The following is a 26,662-nucleotide window of genomic DNA, read 5'->3' on the forward strand; positions in this document are numbered from 1 at the left end:
TTCTCTCTTTATAGTTAAAATCATTAAGATGACAACACAAATGTCTGCAAATGTAAGATATAATTTATGTAGCTTAGTCCTAATCTAATTTTATTTATATTGCAACAGGCTGAATGATCCATGTTGCTTTTTTAATAAGACATAAACAAATCGGTTATTTAAGTCTGAATTATGGTGTAGTGCTGTTCGTTTCACAATATAGACTATATAGCCTGCTACTTGCTGTTTTTAGTAAAACATTACATTATTATAAGCAAATTAGTGCCCGACAATGATTAACAATACAATACAACAATAATTAAGCAAATATAGACTGCATGGCAATAAAGCTGAAGTAAAGACTACACAAGAATGCATTTTAAAAGTCGAGTCAGATAAGTTTAGCGTTTATATTAATATCTGTGCCTTTATCAGTAATTGATTTTTCGAGGTAGTATCTCCCATAAAATAAAAGTCTGTAATTATTTTATTACCTAGTTTTCTTCAGCCATTGTTTTTTTTTTCCCAGACACATTAATTGCAAATATCTGCTCATAATGAACAAATGCAATTGTCTGTTGTGGAAGAGTGCAGACGGCGGGAGGATGGAGCGTCACACCGGGCCGGGCCGTGCCGGGCCTGGCCTCCTGCTGAGAAATCATGGGTGGCTTTTGACTTTGTGGTCCTTTAATATACTGAGGGACGGCAGTTAGCCGTGCTAAGATATGGGATTAGGAGTATTTCTGCTGAAAGAGGAGTTAAATCGGGCTAGTGTGAACGGTCCCTCCCCTGCAAAAGGCTGAGACAGAATTACAGCTTGTTGGACCGGTGTCCCGCCGTCACCATGGAGACAGATCTACTTGGGTGTTCCAGTCCGTGGGCTGCAGCACGCGGATCCTAAAGGTGCGGCAGGCGCACTAACAATATCTTACTCCATGAAATAACTTTACACCTGATTCATATCATTCAGATAGCCTGAGGAGCTAATTAATGAAGAGCTCTTAGAAAACGAGTGGAGGAGTCATTAATAAAAGACGCAGAAGTGACTGCAGCTGCTGATTCCCTGGTGCGATTTTTTTTTTTACATGGGCTATAGCCTATCATTCTTAACAAATTAAATTGTTATTTTCAAATTTTCATGCATAACAATGTTGTTGAGAAATCGTGGTACCTTTACCTTATTGTGTTCAGCTGACGCCCATGGGTGGTTTTGCTTTCGGCTTAGGATATTGAGTCATTCCCTGAAAAAAGAGGCCCAAACTCGCCTCACCATTTAAATGAACCGCTGTAGGGGAAATATCTCACTTTGTTTGTCTGGAACAATTAGTTGCTACTAGAAGACATGACTGGAGTAAAAACAATAAATTGTCTTTTGTTATTTACAATAGATTTTATTCTTAACAAAATAATCAGAACTATAAATAGCATATATTTTAAGTCAATTTGCCCTATTATTCTTATTATTTTACTTTTTTACATGCCCTATTCAAACACAGCCTATCTCATATTATTTATAGGCCTGTTGTGATTTCTTGTAGATTTCGCAGAAGAGTCAGACTGGAGTCTGAAGCCTTGAGTCTAAGTTTTGACAGAAGAGGTCTGATTGTCAGGCCTTAGATGAAGAATTTATTCAAATACAAACAAAGAAATTGCAAAGAAATTAGGTTAGCGGAGTAAAAAGGATCAACAGGCTATACCATCCTTTATCCAGTTGCTATAACAACAGATGTGTAGGTCTGTGATGTCTCTTCCTCCATCATGGAAAGCCTGCACACAGTTAGGAGGAGATTGGGAAGGTTCAGAGATGTGGCCTTTGCGCACTTTTGTCCTCCAGTACAGATTGAGGTTGGCTACCTTTGAACCGGCCGGGCTCCAAAAGGCCATTCCCATCTCAGAGCACGCTGGAGAGGGCTTGACTCGGGTTATCCCGCCTACAAAGGATCGGATGAGAGCTGCGTCGGGATGCAATTGTTTAATACTGGCTGATGGATATTTTGGAGGGCTCTCCATCTGCTTAAAATTTAGAAGAAGTCATTTAAAATAGGGCTTAAAATGTATTATTATTAATATTAATAATATTAATATTGATAAGAAAAAGGAATAATGAAAGTCTTGTGTTATTATTTGGCGTTTATTATTGATGATATTAATATTATAATTATAATGTTATTATTGGTATTTTATTAGGCTGTTAACATGTTTGTTATTCTTGTTGTTGTTGTTGTAATCTTCTGTCTCGAATAGGCTACATCTGTGTTAAATTTGCCTTAATGGCTCGATTTTACCTTCACTTATTAGCCTACAAGGTTTGCATCACAATCAAAAATAAAAGTTGTGTGTATTTAATAACTACAGATTATAATACAGCATGAAAAACTAAGATTTTTTTTTTTAAAACTATAATATGATAAAAGCGGTCCAGGCTCATCGCTTCAGCAAACGTTGAAAAATACCTACGAGTTAGACGCACACTGCAAAACATCAAACTTCAAGAATTTAGCATCCATCTAATCCCATGTTTCTCTCACAAGTAAAGTCAAATCTTCATCTGCGTGCCGTTTCAAATCAACATGAAATCTATTAGAGCTTACATATATGTTGTAGGAGCTCGTGTCTGTTAAGCTGATCTTTCTTTAAATATTAACATCCCTCAAAACACATATTCTCTTGACTTCTTTCACAAGTTAAAAGTGCACCTTAATGACAATGAAACTGACCCAATTCGTGACTTCTTCTTTTTTTTTCCTTTTTTTTTTTTTTTGCAGAGTATTAGTAACTCTCTCCATCACACAACTTAATGACCCAGAAACTTGCAGCAGTCTCCATCACACATCCTGCAGATCCCCTCAGCTTTGCACCACCCTGTCATGAAATCCAATACGTCTCCTTTCTCATGAATTTAGGATATCAGCCTCTGCCACCACCACCACCACCACCGCCACCACGACCCCCCCCCCTCATGCAGCCCAGAAACATCGACCTCCAAACCTCCTCTCCCTTCTATACAGAATAAATATTTTTAAAAGAAGAAGAGCGTTATAAAAATTAAAAGCTTCATACCTGTGCAAAATAGCCGGAGCTTGTTGTTGGCAAGCCGCACAGGAGCCCATTGTAGAAGCTCGCCTTCTGCCTTCTGCAAAGGGCTCCAGACATCACGGCATTTATTTGAGCTCAAACTCTGTCACTGTTGACTTTAGCACAAAGCAAAGATTTCACTGCCCCGCTAGTTAAAAAAATGATTATTTTACAGAGATATCGATCAGTGTGCTATAAAAAAATCAGCTTAGCATTATATGTCTAAAATGAATAGAACGAAATTTAATGTCTGTGTAAATTTACAGAGCTGCAGCTTCCTATTCAAAGTTTACACTTGTGCAATTTGGTTTGTGTGTGTACTCTCCCTATATGTGGGCATAGCCTCCACTCTATTGTTTACTGCCTTTGTTTATTCGCAGATCACACTGTTTAAAGTACGATCTGTAAAGAGGGTCTGGAGAATAAACGCACACTTTAGGCCCTACGTGTTCAGAAGTCGAAGGGGTGTCGTTTGGTTCTGAAGGGAGCAAAAAAAAAAGTCCCCTGGCCTTGGATTTGAGCTCAGCAGGGAATGAACAGACAAGATTTAGGAGGTTTTGGAGGGGGGTTCGATTCATTTGGGCGACAACTATAGCCTATCTTATCTAACAAGAGGGGAGGGTCCAACTACTTTAAAATAGGGGGTAGACAATGGACCCCCAGATTGAAGGGAGAGAAGTTAGAGCATCACATTCAGGCGGCTCTGTTCCCAAATCAGCCCCCTTTTCCACCAAGTATTCTCTTGCGCCGCGGGAGGCTGTTTTATGTGACAATGACACTTAATCTTATTCACTCATCTAAACTTTGCTGTGTGTGTGTGTGTGTGTGTGTGTGTGTGAGAGAGAGAGAGAGAGAGAGAGAGAGAGAGAGTGAGTGAGTGAGTGCAGTGCTTGGGTTGTGTGTGTGTCTGTGTGTAAGTGGAGATCAACCTGGGTGAGTGGCAGGCAGGCATGGTGTTGAATGAGTGTAGATAGGATGGAATCATAATGTGTCTGACTGTGTGGGGGAATTTAAATGGCTGATTTAATGCATTAATTATTATTTGACCCGTTAGCATGCAGCAGCAGCTTAAATGTTAGGGAAATAAATGAGTCAAATATGTAAATGTAGCCTACAATTCTTTTTGAAAAAGTGAATAAAATAAATTGTTGAAATAAATCACATTCTTAGAAGCCTTTTTGAAAATGATGTTGTCTTTGAGTAGCAGGCAGGATTTTGCCTAAAATGCTTCCGCACTGATACACAGGGTCTACTTCTTCACCACTTTACTTGTAAAATATTAATTCATGGCTGAATTGTTGTTGTTTTTTTTGTTTTTTTAAACGTTCCACCATCAATATCCCAATTTGTGTTTGGGATTAATAAACGTGTGTGTTTTGTTTGCATTTTGCCGCTGACAAATTGAGAGCATTGTGCACAATATTGTCCAGCAAAGCTATTAATCCCTGCTGAAAACACGCGCCTCATTATGAACAGCACGCGGGGATAAGGACCATTTTTTAAATTAAAACACCTAGCCTATCGTTAACCTTATTTATTTTGAAAGAGGGAATTTCTTCATCCTTTTAAGTTTCTTTAATAACCAAAAGTAGAATGTGAAATGGTTAAAAATTATACTATTAAATTTAGATATTTTTTTTCTATTTGAATATTGTTCTATCCTTTCTTTTGTTCTATCCTTTCTTTTGTGTTCACTATATGGAGCTAAAGTTGCTGTAAAAATATATTAATGTATTCTGTTGTTGCGTAATAATAATAATGGTCAAACAACTTGATATTCAGAAAACAACCCAATAACACTTTAATATAGATTCTGTTCTTGTCACTACAAGAATACACATATACAAGCCATAAATAGAATTACACAAATGATTGAAGAAATCCTGGGAGGCATTTAAATGCATTTAGGAATCCAGATATGCAGATGTGAAATATTTTACAGAAAGTATTGTTGGTCTTTGGGTCCTTTCCTGAAGCCGACTTCTGAACAGATCTCGTCACATTATCATTACTTTAATTATTAATGTCAACATCCTCTCAAAATAATTAGGCTACTAACAAACTCGACAACTAAAACGGTGGGAAACGTCAAAAATATTTGAAATACATATTGTACACAAACTCTATATTTTTTTTACAAATGTACAAATTGCAGGGGGAGAAAGTCCACATTGGATGGAGGGGAAAGAGTTTATGAGGAGTTCATGATTGGCCGGGAATAAACGCCTTGGTAGTAAGTCGTGTCAGGTATGGAGGAAGAATCCAGGCCGGCTTTTCCCGCCATGGAGCCCATGGAAAGAGCCCCGGCCATGGGGGAGCCATAGCCGGAGTAATGCATCACCTGCTCGTAAGTCTTTAGGTCCATTTTGTGATGCTGCTGCTCCGAAGACATGAGGTTATTAATGGAGAAGGGGTGGTTGAAGGAGTAGTGGTGCTCCGGCTTCAGGTGCGCTTCGTGCGCGAGGACTGAGTGATGCTGAGACATGAGGTGTTGCCCCTGCGACACCGGGGAGGCGGCGGCGTGCTCCGGGCTTAGGGCCTGACCCGGCTTCATATCCGACAAGGATCTTTTGTGCTCGCCGGAGGACGAGTTAGAGTGAGGAGACTCGTTGCCGTTACAGCTCTCTGAGCTGCTGTTGGAGGAGCCGCCGTCTCCGCCTTTACGGCCGGAATCCTTCATGGTCTTCTTATCGCACTTGAAGCGCTTCTGCCTCCGCAGGTAGCAGCCATTCTCAAACATGTTCCCGGAGTCAGGGTGGAGAGTCCAAAAGGAGCCTTTCCCGGGTTTATCCGGAGACCTGGGCACTTTCAGGAAACAGTCATTGAAGGACAGAGAGTGACGGATGGAGTTCTGCCAGCGCTGCTGGTTCTGACGGTAAAAAGGGAAGAGGTCCATTATCCACTGGTAGATTTCAGCCAGTGTCAGCATCTTACTGGGGGACTGCTGTATGGCCATGGTAATCAGGGAGATGTAGGAGTATGGCGGTTTGGCGTGCGTGTAGCTCCTGCGGTAGGTCTTGGGGTCTCTGGACCTGTTGATGTTAGACTGTCCGTAGATGGGGCTCATGGCATTCATATTAGTGTAAGATGTCAGCGCGTTCATGGACGCGGGCTGCGCCGTCATGGGGCTCATACTGGGGCTCAGCGCTGCGCTCATGGCTGTCATACCTGCTGCACCCATGCCGTTCATGGCCCCGGTGCCGGGTGACATGCCGGTCATAGAGGGGCTCATGCCCGTGTTGACGTATGACATGTTCATGGAGTTGGCCGTCATGTTGGCGGTGGTGTTCATGCCGGACATGCTCATGTAGGTGTTCATCGAGTTCATTCCCAGGCCCGTGTTCATGTTGCCAACGGAGGTGTAACACTGTCAGGGGGAGAGAGGCGATCATCAGTGTCATGGAACAAAGTATTACAGTGAGGAATCAAACCGACTGTAATAACTCAACACAAGGGTCAGGTTTATTGAAATATTTCACAATTGAAATATTTTTAATTTAAATAAGTTTAAGATCACTTTTTTAAAAATAATTTACGCACGGGCTTAGTTATGTTAAAGTAGACGTGGCATTCTTCCCTTGAATGAAATAATACAAAAAATAATAATAATAATAATTGTAATTTGTTTGATTTTAGCCTTCATTAAGTGTCACCAGCATTGTGAGAAAAATAAATCAAACAATCCGCTAAAAGGGTACGATGTCGACGCTGACACCTGTCACCTCAGGCTGTGCTCACACTGCAGCGACTGCAGCCCAAATAATTGAATCCATCTCCATAAACTCAAACAGCTCAGGCGTTAACTGAGCGGAAAGAAGACAAAAGCATAATAATCTGATCAAGTGAAGATACGTATAGATTTGTGAAATTATAATCCGAGTGAAAAGTTTCCAACACGACATGTCAGGCAACTCTGTTAGGATAGTGCGCTGCGTGGAGATGGGGGAGGATTTGGAGGCGCCTCAAGTCAATATTTGATCACAAAGTTAATATTATCTCAGGGCTAATATTGAGTTGTATAAAATGGGATCGCTTTAGACAGAAAAAAAAAATATATTTAAGGTACCCACCTCGGGCTCTCCGTAGTAGGTGCTCCAGTCGGTGTGTTCGTGTCCTTCCATTTTAACTGCTCCGAGCATCATGGAGGACTTTTACCAAGTGTCTCCCAGCAGTGGAAAAGCCGAAAGTGTCTCTAATAGCAGGTGACTGGGGACCACTAAGTATGCGTGTCTTCGGTGTGTCCCTTCGTCGAGAACTGGCGCATGTGTGTCTTATGAAGGCAGCCGTGAGATGCGTCTGTCAGTGACTGGAGTTGAAATGACGCTCCGTGCTGCCTGTTAACGCTGTGATATAGCTCTGTGCGCTAGGCAAACCTCCAATCCCTACTTCTACGCCTTGGGCCCTATTTGAATAATCTCCTCGCACCTAGGCGTGAGACTCCTCAGGCTCCCCCTCCCCCCCAGCCCCAATTGTACACCTGCACTGAGTGAAAAGAACACTTTCTAATGAAAAGCGTCATTATAAACATCTTCTTGTATTTTGGCTAAGTCAAAAAAAAAAGAGCCATAAAAGGAATGTTTGGCGCTCTTCCTTAGTGCGCTTTTCATTACGCACATCCTCCAACGTGCTCATTCTCCTCCAGCTGAGCTAAAGTCATGATCCATTTTTATTGTGATGCCTTCAAGGAATTTATTGCACTATCTCGAAGATTGTTGACATTGTTTTAAAACAAAACACTAAAGAAGACGAACACAAATAAAACAAATAATAAAATGGGGTCTATGCGTTTACAGGAATGTGTTCATGCATATTCAGCCATTAATTAATTATTGCAGATCACACTGTATAGAGAGGGATTTGTTGCACAAAACAATGACTTATGGATCACTCAAACAATAAGAACAAACGCCGCTTTTTAAACGACAGTCTTGACCTGCTGTGACTATTCATCATATTTATAATTGGGGCCTGCGTGTCGAGGTGCACAGGGGATTCATGAAAATGAAATCAGTTAGATACAAACTGACCACTTTAGAAGTGAATATAAAGACATTGCATCACTTTCCCCGAGCTGTTAAACAATGGTATTCCAGTTCAAATAAACAGATCTAATTTTCCTTTCAATTGCGCGCATTGTTTCTAAATAATTGCAGCAATTCTTGGCCCATATTAAACATGGACAGTTAAAAAAAAGAGCGTTTCTAAACGTTTTAAACCAATGTTGCATATGCCTCGCACAGCTTTAGAGCGCCCTCTCTCGGTCGTTTTCCTCATCTGGTTTGTTGCATATAAAGCAGCCATATTCATTCAAATGAAACGTCTGACGAAAATTAGCGATGTGATTTGTGATTTTCCTTTATTCTTTGAAACTAAAATGATGCAAACTTGATTACACAATAAACATTGTTGCTGTATTATACATAACCCCTTTTATTAATAACACACGTTTTTGTTACTTAAAATATATATATTATTGACCATAAATCTCAAATGAGCTAAAACAGAGCGTCGTGGTGTATTTATTTGTATTCCATATAATATAAATGTATTCTGGTTTTTTCCCCAGAGCCTTTTTTTTAAAGAAGCAAAGTTTTTTTCTACATTTATCAACTCTCTGAGCGTCAGACGGCCAGGTTCTGGCCTGCAGAGGCCCTTTAATCCTTGCTGCACGTACAGTATTTGTATGACACAAACATCAAGGTGAGGCTTCAGTCCGGTGCCAGCCACGTGTCAGTAGTGGTACATCTATTTGACTCCATATTTACGCAAGAGCATAACTATCAGTATAGAGAGCCATTAGTAAAGGCGAGTAAACCTGTCGTGTTGACGAGGGACTAACAGAGTCTGCTTAACTTGGAAATGAGATCATGAGAAAAAGCTGTGTGTGTGTGTGTGTGTGTGTGTGTGTGTGTGTGTGTGTGTGTGTTTGAGGATTGGGGATTTCAGCACAGAGAGCTGGAGGTGGTCAAATCTGCGCTTTCCCGGCTTCTTTCAGTCAACACGAGAATTTTAGGCTTTCCATTTTTAGGCTTGAATACGTTAATAATGGCAAAACAGTTCAATCAAATAGCAGTATGCACCAAATGCCAAATTCATGTTTGATCAGTTATAGGCGCATATATAGTGTTTCTTGTGGGCCCTCACATAACATACTGTATGTATATACACACATTTATAAACAATGCGTAAAAATGAATATTTAAGAATAAAGACGATAAAATGAAATGAGTTTGAAACTAATGTTGGACTGTTAGAATCTCGACCTCATGGAAAACAAAAGAAAGCTTGTGATTTGTGTTTAGTAAGCATGTATGGTATTTGCTAAGTCAAAAAGAAAAGAAAAAAGACTTTACACACAACAATGTTTGTTGTAACCAAACCAGTGTGGAATGAAAAGTACATTCTTATAGTTTTTCCCCAAATTAAAGACACCAAATCCACAGTGTCCTTGACCTGCATGACATTATGTTCCTGAATGATACACAATGTTACTAATTCCACAGTTAATCATCAACCTGCCACAGTCCTCTGACATGGGTGAAGGTCACTTTTTGGATTTAGTCAAAAACAACAAGTTTAACCAGGCCCAATGCCACTGCTCTGTCACCCAGAGTTTGGATCCTTTTTTTCAATCCTTTTGTAATTTATGAGGTTAATGTCCCATATGTAAAGGGGAGAAACCCCCAGGATAATAACTGACCTTAAAAAAACTTTTGACTGGCCTAAAACACTTTAGACACCCTCAAATGAGGAATGATAACAATGCAACATCAGTAATCAGTAATCAGTGTGTAATTAAAAAAAATGTCTCTGGAGAGCTAGTTGTACTTGTCTGGAGTATTTGAGACACAGGACAATTTAGTAATGCCATCATTTTTTAAAATGATTTAGTAATTACTGTTCAATGTAATGCAAACATTTTGGTTCAAGCATATATTAAATAATAAAGCCTAGTAATAAAAAAAAAAGTCCAAATGTCGACCATCAGGAGTTTGTACAACACATGATATTAATATCTTGTCTCATCAGTAATTGCCCCTAGAATGTTAAAACAAATTGTAAAGGGAAGTAACTACAAAGCTTCAAGATATGTTGCAACAACAAAAATACCAAACTTGCAGCATTTGAGGAGTGGTTGTTGTTGAAGCTCAGATTCACCGGCTTTTTTTTGGCTGTATGTCAAATAATTCCTCAAATCGTTGCCAGTGCATTACATGGAATAATCAGAAAAGAAAAAAAACATTCTAAGTAAGTAGGCATGAGGAATGTTCAATATAAAGGATGTGTTTTCGCAAATACGTGAGCTGAAACTGAAATGGGTTTCCAGTGAACAGCAACACCATTTGACCAACATCAGTTATATTTTTGAATGTTATTTTTTTGAGATAATTTGGTCCAAAATGTTAAAAAATCCTAATCTCAGTTTTCTTTCATTGCTTTGCTCCCAAAAAAAATAAAGGTGGTATAGTACGTTGCATAATGTAGCAAATAGCAAAAACATTGTGTTTTCTTCTAAAAAGAGGCAAAACCCTGTGTGTACACTTCAAATGACAAGAGAACGTATTTGCTTTCTCTCACAAGGATGAGTCAAGAAAAACAAAGCAGGACACTGTGTTCCAGTAAACCTTTTTTCCATATGAGTGCATTTTTCAGTCCAGACAAGTGGTGTTTCCCATCTCTCCTCTTTCAGCACTACTTTTGCCACTTCCCTGATCAATTAGCCCTCATGATGACCAGTGTTACAATTCACACTTCCCGGGTGTCATTTCTTCGCTGGTTATGACAAGAGCAAACACGAAATGATGAAAGTTTAAAGAGTAAGTTAAAGAAGTGAAAGCACAACACCTGCATGAGCAAGGCCCTAAAATGACACCACTAAGCTTGTTTTTTCTGGTCCAGATGCTGTTGGATGTTGCGGGGCAGGGGTGCTGAGAATAGGGTGCTCTGTGCTCTGTGAGAGGAAGGCGGAACTCTTCAGCATTCCTTCAAACACCCAGGAGTTGTTGGCAGGAATGTGTTAACTTGAAGGCTTTCGGCTTTCAAAGTAGGGATTCTTTTTTAGCCGAAACTTTAAGATTCACTCAAGAATGCCTCTTTTTGTGCTTTTGTATCTTTCTGAGATGGCAAGAGTCACTCTGAACAGCACAGGGCAAAGAGGTTAAGCATGTAATTCATCAAAATAAAATTAATAACGAGAAAGTCTTCCTCTTAGAAAGTACTGGAAAAAAAATGTTTGCTGCCAACTTGCCTGTGGTGACAGTAAACATTCCAGAGCCGGGCTGGAGTTTGGACTTGCCATTATCTGCCACAGCTGTGACAACGCCTGTTGGCTGCAGGTTTGTGGCTGGCCACACAGTGTTTACCTGGAAATGAATCTGAAAAGCGACTGGACTGGGAAGGCACACAAGGCAGCTAAATAAAAACTGAGAGTGGTCAGCAACGAGATGCAGGGTGGGAGGGAGTCCAAAGTTATTGCACTGGCCTCAGTGGGTCAGGGCGCAAACACAGGCGTAAACGCACTAAGGAAATCCTCAAATACGCACCTTTTGATATTGAGAGGAATGCGGGGAGGAATGCCATTCGATATGTTTTATGTTGACTGTATCCATGGCAGGTTCAATACTTGTCTCTTGTCATGGTAAAGGAGCCTGTGTTGACCGCTGCCCTTCATTTATCAAACAAGGTGACAGTTTATCTATTAGACCACAGGAGAAGAGGACACTAGGATCCCAGGAGATGCACAGATCAGATGTCACACGATGCAGCAATAAGACTCTTTAGCAGAGCAGATTTTTAGTTTCAACTTTGTAAGAACACATCCAATATGACATGGTTTATGTTGTCGCTACAGTGGCTTTATCTTTGATGAACAAATAATGCTCTCATTCTTATTAAAGCAGTTTTAAGCATAAACAGAATTTAAAACCTATTAAACTTCCACTTGGTGATTGGATAACCTTTGTGTTTGTACTAGCTCTGGTATTGATGGGAAAACAATTCATCAGGAATTACATCTGCATTAAAGATTTTAGAACACATTTAGCTTCTGCTTTCGATGAGACATCTCTGATAAAAGCTTAATTTTGCAGCTAATGGATTGATTATTGAAGACTAAATGAAAAAATCTGTTTAAGGATAAGTATGACCAGCAATAGGGTTGCAAGGTTGTGAAAACTACATTTGACTGGAAAATGCATCAAAACCTCTTCATTCAAATTGATCAACAGGCAAAACTGCCAACTTGTGAATTTTAAATTGAGAAACACACAGGATTTATATATTTTGAAAACTTTCATTTGAAGCTCTGTTGTTAGAATGCAGGAAGCTTGAAACCAGCAAAAGCAAGTTCTGACCATCTTGCAACCCAACATGTGTTCCTTTTAAAGGCACATACAGATATGTGCATATCACACCGACATGGTGCCCAATTGGATGCACTTTTAGAAACATTGAACTAACGTTGTGCATAATTAGATGTAATTTAGCCGCTAGATTAAAAAATGAAGACCAGTAAAAGACGTTACGTGATGAATAAAAAATGTACAATTGTACTTAATTTAAATTTGAACATGGAGTTGGTTAGATGCCATGGCTCCTTGTAAGGTCTGAACTTTTCAAGCAGCGTGGCTGGGATGTGTATTAGGGCCAAAAGATTTAATATCACCAAATCAGCACATTGTTATTCATTAGTGGACCAACTGCAGAGTCAATACACATTTAATCACAGACTGAAGGCAATTAAAACAGGAGGGGGGCCACTAGTGCTATGTTAATTAAAGTGCCGGTCTCCCATGGGAAGCTCTGAGTCTAAATATCACTGCCATCAAGCCCACGCCATAATCCACAATGAGCTATTGCCGTTCACGCCCGGTTGACGTGCTGTCAGATCCACGTCAGGCTGGACGATAGGGCAAACCTGGCCTGCTGATTAAAAAGTTCTGTTTCTGGGATGGTCTTTCTAATCCTAACTGAGTCGAGAAACATAAACACAACCTTTGAGCATTCTGTCCATGACACTAAAATAAACAGATCAACTTTTTTAAATCTAATTTTAAATCAACGTGTTATAAATGAACAGGTTTATAATTCGTAAATTGCAGAAATCTTTAATGCGAGTTTTCTTGTGAGCGCCAAAATCAATCAATTTCCTCACACCCCTGACAGACCTCTCGAGAAAATACACACATATATATACACACATCTCAGCTCTACATCTGAGAGAGGCTTTCATCCTATTTCCCTTTCCCATCAGTCTCTCAGTCAGTCACTGAGTGCAGCTCATATCTGCTCCTGTCTTATCTGTATTCCAGGCTGATGGGAAAATTCAAGTTTGGGATTACCTCTGACTGCTGACCCGAACCCATCTCACACAACTGGCCTGGCCTGCACTTTCATTATCCCCATGCTTCAAAGCGCCGTACAACAAAATCTCACACTCTCTTGAGCAGGCACACGTATCTGAAATCCCTCCGGCTGAATGTGCTATCCTTGTTTCGTATGCATGAGGGTAGAAATTAAAAAAAGGCTGATAGTGGAGAATGTATATCTGGTCTACAGCGGAGGGGAGGCTATATCTTCTTCCTTCCATCGGGCGGTTGTCTCCTTCCTGTATGAGCTGAGGGCCCATCCATATGCAGATGGCTAATTTGTAGTGTTTACAGAGGAGCAAAGAGGGGGCTGACAGCCCATGAAGAGGGCTGAAAAGAGGCTGCCTACGTGTCACCCCAGGAGCCCGGTGGTAAAGCCTGCCCTACCAGAGCAACAACATAAGTGTCCAATCTGTGTTTGCTTACCCGTGGACACCGATGACTGTGTCCTGGCCGGGGGCCTGTAAATTGTGCCTTTTTTACAGGCCCTGACAGCTAACAGGCTATTGGCAACAGGGGCCCAATGACACAGCCACTCAACAGATTAGCACCTCATCAGCCTCCTGCAGCTACGAACAAATACAGTCCCTGCCTCCTTAAAGACACAAAGGGTAAACAGCCCCCCGCCAAGAGAGCCCCCCACCCTCCTGTAGCCACAAAACTTCCTGGTCTGGTCTTTCTGTGGGGCCACAGCTGCATCAAGGGATCCATCCCTAGTCCCTGAGCCCACCCCGACCCCAATTGGCAAGATGTGTGTATTTCAGGTGAGCAAATATTGCCACTTGCCTGAGAGTTCAATGACCAGCCCTTTCAGGAGGGGGGGTTGTGTATTGCATTGGGTACATGTGGCCTCACACAGCAACCGGTGCATAGGACGGGTCAGGGAAATTCTCTAGGCACAGCTGGAGTCAGCAAATCAAACATACCTATGTAGCTCATTTGCATTTTCCCAGACAGGGAATCCATTTCCAGCTTTCATTTCCTCTCGACAACAAAACAATGTACTGATGTGGCTACAAGTCACCACACACACAGCTTTGACCTTTTCATCTGAAATACACTACTTACAGAGACATCTGACATATAGAGACATCCATTTTGTGCACTGAATTTATCCAATTATCTGTGTTTTTTGGACACACTGTATCAATTGCTATATATATACATATACATTTCTTATGTCATGTATTCATATTTACATTAATATATTTTCTACTGCTCTCCTGAGTAAGAGAATAGCTTTAATGTCAACACTTCCCCTTTTAGGTAAATAAACTATTTTATTTAATTGAAATTTCTGATCTACTGTAAAAAAAAAAAAGAAAACACAGCTTAAGTTTGCAGTATGTGTGAGATGACAGATGAAAGTCATCAAATAAATCCCTTTATTTGCTGGTCATGATTGAAGGACAGCGTTGAAAGGATTAAAGGCCAGCAGCTGAATGCCACACCAACAGGCTCCTCAGGTAAAGAACCCTGGGCCAGCTTAGTTAAAGGCCACAGGCCCATGGCCGCAGCTAGCTGTGTATTGGCTCGGAAGGTGATGTGTCAGCAAAGAGGACCACCTTGATCCCCCCCCGCCCCCCCTCGGAAGTCAAACAGAAGTGTGGGCCGCCGTGTCCTGGGAGGCCCTCTTTGCCATCACAGTGAAATGGAACCGTCCCAGAAAGCAAACAAGATCTCTCCCCATCTCTCTCTCCCCCCACAAGCTCAGGCCGAGCTCGTCTGGGTGATGGCTTTTTCTGTTGTTCTGTTTGTTGGTTTGTTTGCTTGTTTGGTCTGGAACCCATGGATACCCAGTGTGGAGTAGAGAGGAGAAGCAGAGGAATGGAGGACACAGAAGAGAGGAGAGGAGAGGAAAGGTGGGGATGATGTAGAGGAGGATGTGTGACACACAGACCTCCCATTGAGGTGATGAGAGACCTGCAGTGATGCTACCAGGCAAAGCTGCTTGACAAATACACACAGACTGAAGGATCAGGGCAACAAAGACAGATCGCTGTCTCTGATCCTTCACCAGATGTTATTTCTGACGTGCTTCTTACACCACAGTCTTTGATTACTTAAATTCTAGAAGGATCTTTATGAGCTCACAATAAATTGGATTTATTTCAAGTGTTTCCACTTATTAAGTGTGACACCTTAATTCAAAGTTGTTTGTATTGGAAACTTCTATAAAATAAATCATTTTCCAAATCCATATCCTGTGTCAGAAGTGTCCTCAAAGACTGCGTCGCTATTACCCCAGTTAATCTTACAGACACTGACACCTTCTGGCAGCAAAGAGAACTGCTTTTTAATGGCTAAAGATGAAGGATATTTTAACATATTTTCAGCCATATAGAGAAAATGTTACGAATGCGTGTGATATTTGTTTTTCCACAGTAGTGTTAAGTTATTTAGAATATAAATAATACATTCTATGTTACAAAGTAATAATAACTAGTCTGACATGACAGCAATTGGCTTTTTTGTCGTTCACTGCACTGAAAAAACATAAAAAGTAATGGTAACTTCATAGTCAATTTAACTAGAAGTTATATAATTAACACACATTAACACTATAGTGTTAATGTGATAATTCAATATTTGGTGTTTATTTCATCTCAACTAATGAGAAGTTTTCCAACTTGAAGAGTATTGACTTGAAATGAATAATTGATACGAGAAAAAATGATATATTAAGCTTACCAAATTTACATCTGTAATTAAGATCGCATGACACCAAGTGGCTGTGCAGAGCAGAGGTGACATCTGACATTCTGAGATAGATGGTTAACATATTGGTTTGAAACATTGTGAGGTAAATACAAATTAATTTGACTACAACAGTTCTTTCATGTTGAATACAAATTTATCTCAACTTATAATCTCAAATGTAAGCGTTAAGGCAGACCTGAAACTACTTCAAAGTTTTTCAAAGTTGTGAATCAAGAGGGCCTCTAATATGGACCTTAAAGTACTATTTTAACTTCCAATGCAGTGTAAATAAAAGGCACTGAGTGCACCCTGTCAGTTTGATTGCAAGTGAATGTGTCATAGATCAAACCTCCATACATGCAAAAGCCAGCAAATGCCATTCACTGCAATACAACACAAGACCTCACCTCTCTTTACAGAGCACATAATAGTTTGAGCACAATAGTTTTGGAGACACTCTGAAGTTTGTTGAGGTCTTTGTCAAAAGTATTGCTTTATTTGACTTCATTTTATTGACTTATCTAATATTTTAGAGGGTGCAGAATGAGGAGTTCTGTGTAGCTCTAAAGAAGATTAAAGAAGCTGAGCATGTAGTCTTATAACCTTTACAACTCAGTGCAGCCAGATGAGGGAGACATTGCACTTATTTTCTCTCAGCAGCTTTGCCATAATCTTCGTTTCTATTAAACAACTGTAACTTCTCCTCTTTCTCCATGACGCGCAGTGTTTAAGAGCTGCTTTCAAATACAGAGACAAATTATGGGAGAGGAATTCAGCTTTATTCATTCTCTGCTGCATGTGTGGGGACCAACTCAGTGAACTCTGTGATCCCTCTGTTCCTGTTCAGTTTCTACATGTCTCCCCTCTGCAGAGGTTAATGGGGTCATCTGGCCTGCAGAGAGGATTCACATCTTGAAATCATTCAAACAAGCAGATACACGAGTGCTACTGAGTGCCATTAAGAGGAAAGGGGATATCTTCAACTTCACATCTGTGGTCATTTGATAATAGCATTGCAATAATGCTAGTCATGACTGCTAGCAGTGGTCATTAACATGGGTGGAGGAATCAGGGAATGTACATGAAAGATTTGGGGCAACTGACTTTTTTTTTACTACCTGAAACAAAAAGCCCATTTTGAAGTAAAGCCTAGAAATTGGACTTCAATTCATATCTTTGATGCTAATCAAACACTTGGTACTTACAGAGATTCTATGATCGAGGAATCTTAAACAATTTCAAAGTCTTCCACAAACCCCCACATCAACACCACCCTCTTTAACTATGCCATCACTCTGTTGTGGTGAGCGACTGGCTCGGCAAACTGTGTGGTGTGGTGCAACAATCACATCCAGCTGCTGAAAAATGGGACCTGACATGCGAAACCACTACACACACACACACACACACACACATACACACACTCACTCAGTCACACATCATGATGCAACACACACACACACACAGACCTTCAAGACACGGCTGCTAAGGCACGTAGAATCTTTAAGTACAGTCTATGTGCTGCATTCATGCTGAGAAAAAATATCGTTAAAGTCATCAAGTGAAGGAGAAAGCGTTTGTTTTTATTTAAGAAGTTGACTTTAATTCCATTGGTATGTACTGAAATATACAAAACACTGACACCTGCCAATCCAGCGGCAACAAAGACAGGGGAAGGACAACGAGGGGACAGAACGTACTCCCAAAATACACCAATAGAAAAACTACAAAACTGTAGTACTTTAAACTCCCATGTAACCAAAGCGTCTTCATACAGAGTTGTTACTTTGTCGACTGTCTCAACAATCGGGTTGCTGAATAAGTCCAGACAACATAACAAACAAGACGTAAAAATAATTTGTTCAATGTATCCAAAGTTGGTCTCTGTGGATGTTGTAGCACTTCAGAGAAATGAGGAGCAACAGGAACAAATATTCCAGAGCTGGAAAATCACATTACTTCAAGAAAAACATGAGAAAGATACAAAGAAACGTAATGCTCAAACATTCGAGTTCTTGCTTTTTCAGCTTCACGATGAACAAAGGAAAATTGGCTCCATTATTGCTTGTACTGAATGATGAGAGGTTTGGTCTCGCAGCGTGTCCAGCATGATCATTCAGGGGGAAAAAATGGGAAAAAAAGAACAAAAAAAGGGTGAACATAAATGGTAAAAGTCTATCGTTCACTTTGTTGAAAGTAGATTTTACACAAAGTGCACACTACGAGCATAATACTCAGGACAGATGTTGATTAGAAATACTTTTTGGGGGCTTTTTAACACTGCACTCTGCTGAATATCACTGGTGGAAATTTTGCACCTTCACTTGACACTAAAAGTGTTCTCTCTTTGTAGCAGCCAATAGTGTCTCTGTTCAATTGCTGTTGTTTAATGGTAATATAGTGCAAAGATCTACCACGTTTACAAAGATACAATACAAAACAATACAAATGAACCAAACTTAAGCAAATCCATGGAATGTTTTGATATTGTGCAAAAAAAAAGATGAACACTCTTCTCCACTGACAGATTCTCAAGGTGTCTGTGTTGAACACACATCTCCACCTGCGTGCTGCTTGTAGCAGCGGATCACGCAACAGCTTCTGTCGGGGTTTCTCCTCTTTTAAAGCCTCCAGAGGGTCATTCACCTGATCGGCCTCCCTCTCTGTTTCTAAAACAAACAGTTCGGGATGGAACATCCTCAGCTCTCAAAGCTTCAGGGACAGTTCTTGTCTTAAATACTCGGTGGTGTAGTTAGGACCCTGTGCCACTAGGGGTCTTCTTCCATGTCGTCCAGGTTGGGAGCCATGATGAAGTGCTTGGGGTAAACAAGACTGTGCTCGTCTGCGAACTCCTCCCAGCGCGCATCGTCACTTTCGTGCGTGATGTAGCGCTCGCCTCGTCGTGTCTCAAACTCCCTGAGGTCTAACCACGTCTGATAGTCCTGAGGGAAACAGACACCAGCATAACCAGTACGTTCTCAACAGATGGAAGGTGTTCACGATATTAAGTTATTGAAGTTCTTTCCGCCTTTTATGCATGGAAGCTTATGTACAAAGACGCCTAAATCATGTTTAAATATAATGTGACTTTCATTATTTTCTCTAAGATGGAAATGCCATTCATTTTGAGTTTACAATTGTTCATGCTTTGAGTCTTTAAGTATGTTCAGAGGTTATTTACATGTACATGTAGCTTCTTTCTGCATCCTATCCCATCTCCCCCTATCCCATTTTCAAGCCCAGTGCAGCTTTATGCAGACGGCTGTTCCTTCATGAGCCCGGGTCTGTTGAAGATTTTTGCCTGTTAAAGGGAAGTTTTTTCTTGCCACGCTATGACGGATTAAGCTGGACCCTTATAACATAGCAATAAGTAAGGTCTTTTACCTGCTTTTTGTAAAGTGTCTTGAGATAACACCTGGTATGAAATGTCACTTTACAAATAAAAATTGATGATTGATTGATGTATTCAGTGAGTAAAGTGTAGGTTACAGAGAACTCTGTTGGACATTCTGAGCTCATCTAAAATCACATGCATCTGCTGCTAAGGACAAATGTGAATGTAGTGTGGCAGAGCAATATACCTTGAAATCAGCATGACAAAGAAATGGGGTATTTTATGTCTTCTTTTGTTTGCCTTGTTTGGTTTCTGTCCGGTCTTTGTTCTGGTATGTGGTATTGGTATGTTTTTGTAGCGGTTGATTTTAGGCCTTTTTAGTCATGACCCTGTACTATCTTTTTAATTGTTATAAACTCCATTAATATTTCAATAACATTGTTTTTGAAAAGAAGAAGAAAATGTACAGCAAACAGCAAGACAATATCAAAAATAATGTATCTATACAGAAAAAGTCAGCTGTGTCAAAGGTACAAAGAGAATACGTTTATAAGTCACCTGTAACCACGGATGGCTGAGACACTTGTCCACGCTGTATCTTTTCCTCATCTTGACTTGGAGAAGGTTATTGATGAGATCTGTGGCTGTAAAAAAACATGAACTTCATTCGTAAAGTGAATTTTCATCTCATACAGACAGCATACTAAAAGATGTGACTCTTATATTGGATAAGATGAGGATCAGCAGCGTATCACAAGAGCTAACAGCTTACTGTAGTTGGTTAACTTTACCTAACAGACTGTATGTGGGATGAGCGGCAGTTTGAGTAGTTTTCAAAGTGACTCATCTCAACCACAGACAGAAAAATTAAAGCAAAGCTCAGACGAGCCAGACGAATAGACTGAGACGAGTAGGCTGAGACGACGCATCCAAGGCTACAGGTCTGACTGTCTACAGCAGCAACAAGCCCTAACATCGGCCAGGCAAGATCGAGCATTGGAGATAACCTTTTTGGATTTTAGTCAAACTATTTCTTTCCAGTTCAATATTCTATCTTTAACGCTTATACACAGAAGCAAAGTTAACCGAGGGGGAAGTCCTTGTATGTGCACACAACCCTTGACAACAAAAGGTCTGATTCCTGCAGTGGTCTTCTTACCCTCTGCAGAGATGTCCTTCCAGGGCGTAGGGGGGTACATGAAGGCAGCGTTCTGGATTTGGTCGTTAATGTCCTCATCCTCATTAAAAGGAAATGTCCCACTCAGGCTTACGTACACGATGACTCCCACTGACCACATGTCTAAGGAGCGGTTGTAGCCTTTACTGCGCAGCACCTCTGGAGCCAAGTAAGCCGGGGTGCCCACTACAGACCGCCGGAATGACTTCTCGCCGATGATGCGGGCAAAGCCAAAGTCGCACAGTTTTACCTGGAAGTAGACAGAAAACATGGTTAAACACTCATGCAAAAAAATGAATAAATAAATAATAATTAAAAAAACTAAAAAACACATATACATACATATACATATATATATATATATATAACTCCTGATTACCTGAGGAAACGGTTCTGCAGAAGCCAGTAGAACATTCTCAGGCTTTAAGTCACAGTGAACAATGTTTTTGAAGTGCAGATGTCTCAAGGCCACCAGGATCTAGTGGAAGAGGAAATCGAAAAGCCCAGACAGAGTCAGCCCAAAAAAATCCAGATGAAATTGCTTTAAGTTCCAGCATCAAAATCCTTTAATGTTAACAGTGTATGGATTAAACAGGACAATGTTTATTTAATCTAGGCAGTACAAAAATGTGCGGTGGTTCCATATAGAACATGACAGCAATAATATAAGCATGCAAATGCCCTTAAATACTTCCATCTTGACCAGCACCTTTACATAAAGAAATATGATCTCATCTCATCATCCCATCTATATTCATGAGGCTTGGCACAAGCTCACACTGTACGCATGTCTGCCTATGGCCCTGAACCAAAACCACTGTGCGCCTGGCTCTCCTACCCTGACCCTGACTCTGACAGAAGTCCTCCTGGCCACATCAGAGCCAGGCCTGCCGCGACTAATGGGGCTCTTGTTAATGGCCCCGCTCCTGTTTGGGACGGAGGGGGGGGCCGGGGCTCAGAGGCCTGCTTCTCTTTCTAATCAAGCCACAAAGCCACCAGCACACTGCAGGCTGTAATCCACAGCCAGGGAGTAGGCTGCGATGCCATGAAGACAGATCCAGTAAACAATTCCCCCCAATCAGCGGACCACAAGAATAAACAGGCCCTGGAGCTGGAAAAGAGGCCCCCCCCCCCCCCCCCCCCAAAAAAAAAAAAAAAAAAAAAAATACAGAAGGGAGGAAAAGAAAGGGAAGGGAAGCTACTTTTTAAAAAGTATCCAGAGAGAAAGGGATAACAGCAACATTTGTTTTTGTTGAATGACATTTAAAAGCTCTTTATGGCCCCACTGACAACACGTTCAAAACTGATTCAAAGTGAAAGTTCACAGTTCAAAGTCACCAACCGAAAAAGACGTGACGGTGAGGATGTTGTCTACATTAAAACTCGCTGCTTTACACCAGCAGCCAACTCTTCCAAACTGTTTGCTATTAGGTCTTAATAAACTCAGTCAGCACCCAGGGGTCCTTCTGTCTTTAGTCTTAGTACCTGCACATAAGTGCTCTCCTTTCTGTGTCCTCTTTAAAATGCTGACTGTACAAAGTCTCTGTACTGAACATCCCACAGTCCATGAGGAAACGTATGAATGACTTTTAACCCCTTGACGCCTATTGTCGCAAATTTGCATCAAACCCTTTCCGCTCCAAATGCAGCCAAAATAGTGTCTGTATTCCTCCACTGCCGGCTGATGCACTTTCAATACATACCTAGGAACCTTTTGCAAGCATTAGTTTGTCATAGGACCAGTCGGAGACGGAACAACATCCGTTCTATGTGCTATTTTTATGTAATATCTATTTTATGTGCTAATGTCAAATTAACTTTCTCAACATAATTTTGTATATACCTGAAAGCAGAAACACATGTAAAAAAAGTTTTTAATACTTGGAAACAAATTCAGGCGTCAAGGGGTTAAATTGAAAATTGCTTGAAATGACATTTACAAAGCTCCCTGAAAGATAAAGTGATCTTTTTTTACATGTTGATGCTATTAACATATTTTAGCAGCTTAAAGATAAAAAGGTCGAAAATTATGTCTTGGGTGGACTGATCTTATTTCAAGTTCAAATCACAGCACACTCGGTGTAGATCTAAAAGTGTATTAAAGTCAAAGATGCTCAGAAATAAAATCTTAACGTACAGATCTCGATTTAAAAAAAAAAGAAAGAGAAAAGATAGAAGAGAAGAGTTCCCTGCAACACCAACCTGTGTGACTAAGAACTTGGTGACCCGTTCGGGCAGTTTGCTCTTCTCGCTGGACAGAATCATCTCCAGCATGTCGCCATGCAGCTTCTCCATGACGACAAACACCCGCTCTGGCGTCTCGAACATACACTCCAAGTTAACGATACCTGGGTGATGCAGATTCTGTCGAGAATAGTACCATCAAAACACATCAAGGAGTCGTGAGACACAGGTGCTGACACGTTGGTTTAAAAGCAGTAAAACATCCTGTGGGGATATGATGAAAGGTTCGGATATTTACCTGTAAAATGGCCACTTCGTTCCTCAGCTGGCTCTCCTGCTTTGTAGGAAATCTCATCTTATCGATAACCTTGATGGCCACATCTCTGCCACTTTTTCGGTGTTTCCCTTTCCATCAACATCAAGGGGCACAAGAAAGTGAATAACGTCAATTTAACTGTAACAAACTGAATACAATCCACAGTAAAGTTTTTGTTATATAAAATATAAGTGGTTCCATATGCATGAGCCAAACATACCTCCATACACGATGCCAAACTGGCCCGATCCCAGAACCTCATCAGAGAATATTTGGTAAACTGAGGCAATATCCTGCACAGAGATAATGTGCACTGTTACTGTCGTGTTTAACTTTTACCGCTGTAACATTTGTGCATTTTTTCCATGTCGGCCTATGCAATGGATTGATATTTACAACATTAAAACCACAGAGAGAATGGCCCTCTCTCTAAATGTTTTCTGCTATTGCAAAAGGACTTCTTTATATTTAACTTTCACTCCATGCAGAAATGAAAGTGAGACAAACATCCCTTGACCCGAAACAAATGGGTCTGCAGCTTCCTCCTTTTTGTCGCATGAAAGCTTCCACTGGAGTTTCTTGGTAAAGAAACAGCAGGACAACGTTTCTGATCTTACCACCACAGATTCTTTAATAGCTCATAAATGCGTGCATGTGGAGAGCGTTCTGGGAATTCATGCAACAGAGCGTCTTTCAGAAAAACGAAGTCCCCACTCACCACATTCTCCTGTATCTGGCTGTTGGACACAGATATGCTGATGGACAGCTCTGCTAAAGAGAAAAACATGAGATGTTTAAACACTCAGCTAATTGACAAACTTTACCACTGTTTTTCATAGTCAGGAAAACTTATTAGTGCATGAGGAATTCCTCACATATTACTTTTTTTTTTCCACACAAGCTTCAAGTTTATCCCAGCTGCACTGCAATAAGTCGGAACCCCACAAATGAAGCATTTTATTACACAATCATCTGGCTATAAATTTGATCAGGGAAGCTATGCATGACTGAATGGTGCAAGCATTCAATGCATTTCATAAGTGGAAATTTGAGGCAGCCACTTGGGGCAATTCTGCATAGCCAATGGGGGAGAAAGCCGAAGATAAAAGCAAACAGCATAATGGAGTGATCAATGATCTAATGCCTTTTCATCTTGGGTGACGAAGAACAACAGCACGAAGACAATGAACCGCAAAATTTCTCTCGATGTTTGTGGATAAATTAAATTAAATTAATTTTATTTGAATTATTTTTACTTGAACAAATGTTAAGTTTGAATAATTTCAGTGATATTTAACCTTTTATAGTGATTCTAAATAACTGTTTTTTTTTATGTGTCTTTTATTTCCCCTGTCCTGATGCTTTTGATGTCTTGTGTAAAGCACTTTGAATTGCCTTGGTGTTGAAATGTGCTACATAAATAAAGCTGCCTTGCCTTGCCACTGTCACTATTAATGAACTATTGGTAATTAATCAACCAACATAAAATCTTTCATGAGTTCAGATGTCAAAACGATGAGGATCGTTGTGAACAGCTTATTGGCATCGTTGAGTGATAAAAGAGTTTCAGAGATGATGTAAGAAGTCACGCCTTCAGTTTCATGTCTCCTGTTGTAACCTCTTCTGTGATCATGCCAACAGCAAGTTGTGATTTGCTGCAAATAAGCGTGACTCTCATGGGGAACTCAGCTCTTTGAAACGATGAATTACCAAAGATTCAATATCAAATAAAAGCCGTCAGCTTCCCCCCCAAAAAAATCACTTCCGTCCTGATACTGTGAGGTCATCTCAGTTTGTCTGCAGTCAGGTCCGTTCATTTGTGGTCCCCAGACAGAGACTCGAGTCACAGCTTCACTTCTTTCAATAACACAAGAACTTTCTTTTTTTCACATTTTCAAACGCTTCGGCGAGCTGACAAAAAGTTGTTGTTGTTTTTTTTGGACCACGTGAGCCAAGAGAATAGAAAGCTTTTCTTACTATTCAAGTAAACCCAAAATATATAAGCCCACATAATAACGTCTCCATGGTTATATTTGTTTTTATTGTATTTGCTGCCTAAGTTAATAACAATTTTGTTCGGAAAAAACTCAGCAGCAGACAATGTCTTTAACAACAAAGTCAGTCATCATCACAAAACTGATGTTTAATGCAGAAGTAGAGCTGTTTGTTTTTACTCACTATGATCTTTGCCCTGTCCGGCAGCACTGGCCACGCTGGGCTGAGGGGTGACAGGCATCAGGGCCTGTCTGATGGCCTTCTCCCAGCCCTGAGCCACCTCCATGCCCACTCCTGAGGCAGCCAGGGCCGGGCTGTGGTAGTGACTGCAGTTGTTCTCTCCTACATAGTACACCATGGTGGCAGTGATGATCTCAAAGCAGTGTGGATTGCTGCCCTGGGCTAGGTTGCTGTAGTCTCTGGACTGTTCCACCTGGAGAATCTCAGACAGAGGGATTTCCTGTGGGAGGAGTCAAGGAAAGAGATTACAACTAATACCGAAACAAAGAGAACATCTCTGGGTTTTTCTTAAAATGAGATTCACATGGGCGAAAGAGCTGTCAGCATAGTCAACCAAATTTACATGACGCATCACCAACAATGAAAAACGTCTGAACAAAGCACAGAACGGTCATCAGTGGATGGGACAAGAAAAAACCCCACATGTGCCCATTTCTACAAGCATGCACCATTCATCAGATCAATCCACAAATCTGAACATGACAGGTACAAATAAAACAGAGAAAAAAAAAAAATCTCCATTTTGATTTAAAGGTGGATGTTGATGAAGAAAATTCGTTAAACTGGAAGGAGGTAGAAAAGACACACACTAAACTACAATTTATCTCTCTATTTTAAAAATCATGCTTTTTAAAAAATGCTGCATCTTATCTAAACACATTAAAACTGAAACCCCTGAGGCTTTGCATGAGGATAAACAGTGGTAACACTCACAATCCAAAAGTCTCCAGGCTGGTTTGAAATCACAGAGATGATTAAAATAGTCTGAAATCGAATGTTCTCTGCTACTCTTCTCTCTCCCTTGTGAGCGCGTACAGAGAGGACAGACTGAGCACGCTTTAAAACCCCCTTCTCCTTTACACTTTCTGTCAAATCAAAGAGAGGAGGGAGGGTGGAACAATTTAAAAACACAAAGAACTTCCAGCCAATGGGGGCTCGCAGAGGCACACGCTGTCCCCTCCACGGGGCTCACCACAAGAGTATCAGATGAAGTGCTTGTGGTTAGCGGGGCTGGGTCACGTGAGCGGGCCCGGCGGCCGCTCAACTGCTCCGGTTCCCTGATTACAAGGCAGGGCCAGCCAGAGGCCCCATCTGAGCACGAGCCGCTGGCGCTGCCGCCAGCCACTAAGAAGAGAAGACACGGCAAGTACCGTTCCTCCGTACGGTGGTGGTGTGCGTGCATGTGTGTGTTTGTGGGTGCAACGTTTGAGTGTGACAGGACTCAATCTGGAGGGAGACAGAGAGAAGCCCCTTCACCCCATGAAAGGGTCTTCAGAGAAAGCCACAAGTACAGG

At 40.9% G+C, this 26,662-nt stretch overlaps 2 protein-coding genes across 4 annotated transcripts in view; both read right to left on the reverse strand.

Moving 5' to 3' along the window:
- Positions 1 to 4,825: 4,825 nt before the first annotated feature.
- On the reverse strand, positions 4,826 to 7,545 carry foxa2 (forkhead box A2). The gene is made up of 2 exons (XM_079369589.1): positions 7,125 to 7,545; positions 4,826 to 6,421 (listed from the first exon to the last, which is right to left on the reverse strand). The coding sequence occupies exons 1-2, from the start codon at positions 7,194 to 7,196 to the stop codon at positions 5,246 to 5,248; spliced, it is 1,248 nt and encodes a 415-aa protein (XP_079225715.1). The 5' UTR covers positions 7,197 to 7,545; the 3' UTR covers positions 4,826 to 5,245.
- Positions 7,546 to 17,683: 10,138 nt separating this feature from the next.
- Positions 17,684 to 26,662, reverse strand: part of prkd3 (protein kinase D3) — a 42,007-nt gene continuing 33,028 nt past the window's right edge. For 2 of the 3 annotated variants that reach the window (XM_079369045.1, XM_079369044.1), the window contains exons 11-19: positions 25,311 to 25,587; positions 23,851 to 23,903; positions 23,353 to 23,425; positions 23,115 to 23,221; positions 22,835 to 22,996; positions 21,012 to 21,110; positions 20,615 to 20,882; positions 20,014 to 20,099; positions 17,684 to 19,063 (exon numbers count right to left, since the gene is read on the reverse strand). In XM_079369045.1, the coding sequence (XP_079225171.1) occupies positions 18,890 to 19,063; positions 20,014 to 20,099; positions 20,615 to 20,882; positions 21,012 to 21,110; positions 22,835 to 22,996; positions 23,115 to 23,221; positions 23,353 to 23,425; positions 23,851 to 23,903; positions 25,311 to 25,587 (1,299 nt within the window). In that variant the 3' untranslated portion in view covers positions 17,684 to 18,889. The remainder of the gene's footprint in view (positions 19,064 to 20,013; positions 20,100 to 20,614; positions 20,883 to 21,011; positions 21,111 to 22,834; positions 22,997 to 23,114; positions 23,222 to 23,352; positions 23,426 to 23,850; positions 23,904 to 25,310; positions 25,588 to 26,662) is intronic. The other variant, XM_079369046.1, reaches the window with a different exon arrangement.

This window comes from Symphodus melops, assembly GCF_947650265.1.
Source record: "Symphodus melops genome assembly, chromosome: 19".
NCBI classification, from domain to species: Eukaryota; Metazoa; Chordata; class Actinopteri; order Labriformes; family Labridae; genus Symphodus; species Symphodus melops.

Excerpts from the sequence above, each read along its gene's own strand:
- foxa2 (XM_079369589.1), bottom strand. The coding sequence starts at position 7,196 with ATGATGCTCGGAGCAGTTAAAATGGAAGGACACGAACACACCGACTGG. Across the intron at positions 6,422-7,124 it reads CCTACTACGGAGAGCCCGAG|TGTTACACCTCCGTTGGCAA; the intron begins GTGGGTACCTTA and ends TCCCCCTGACAG.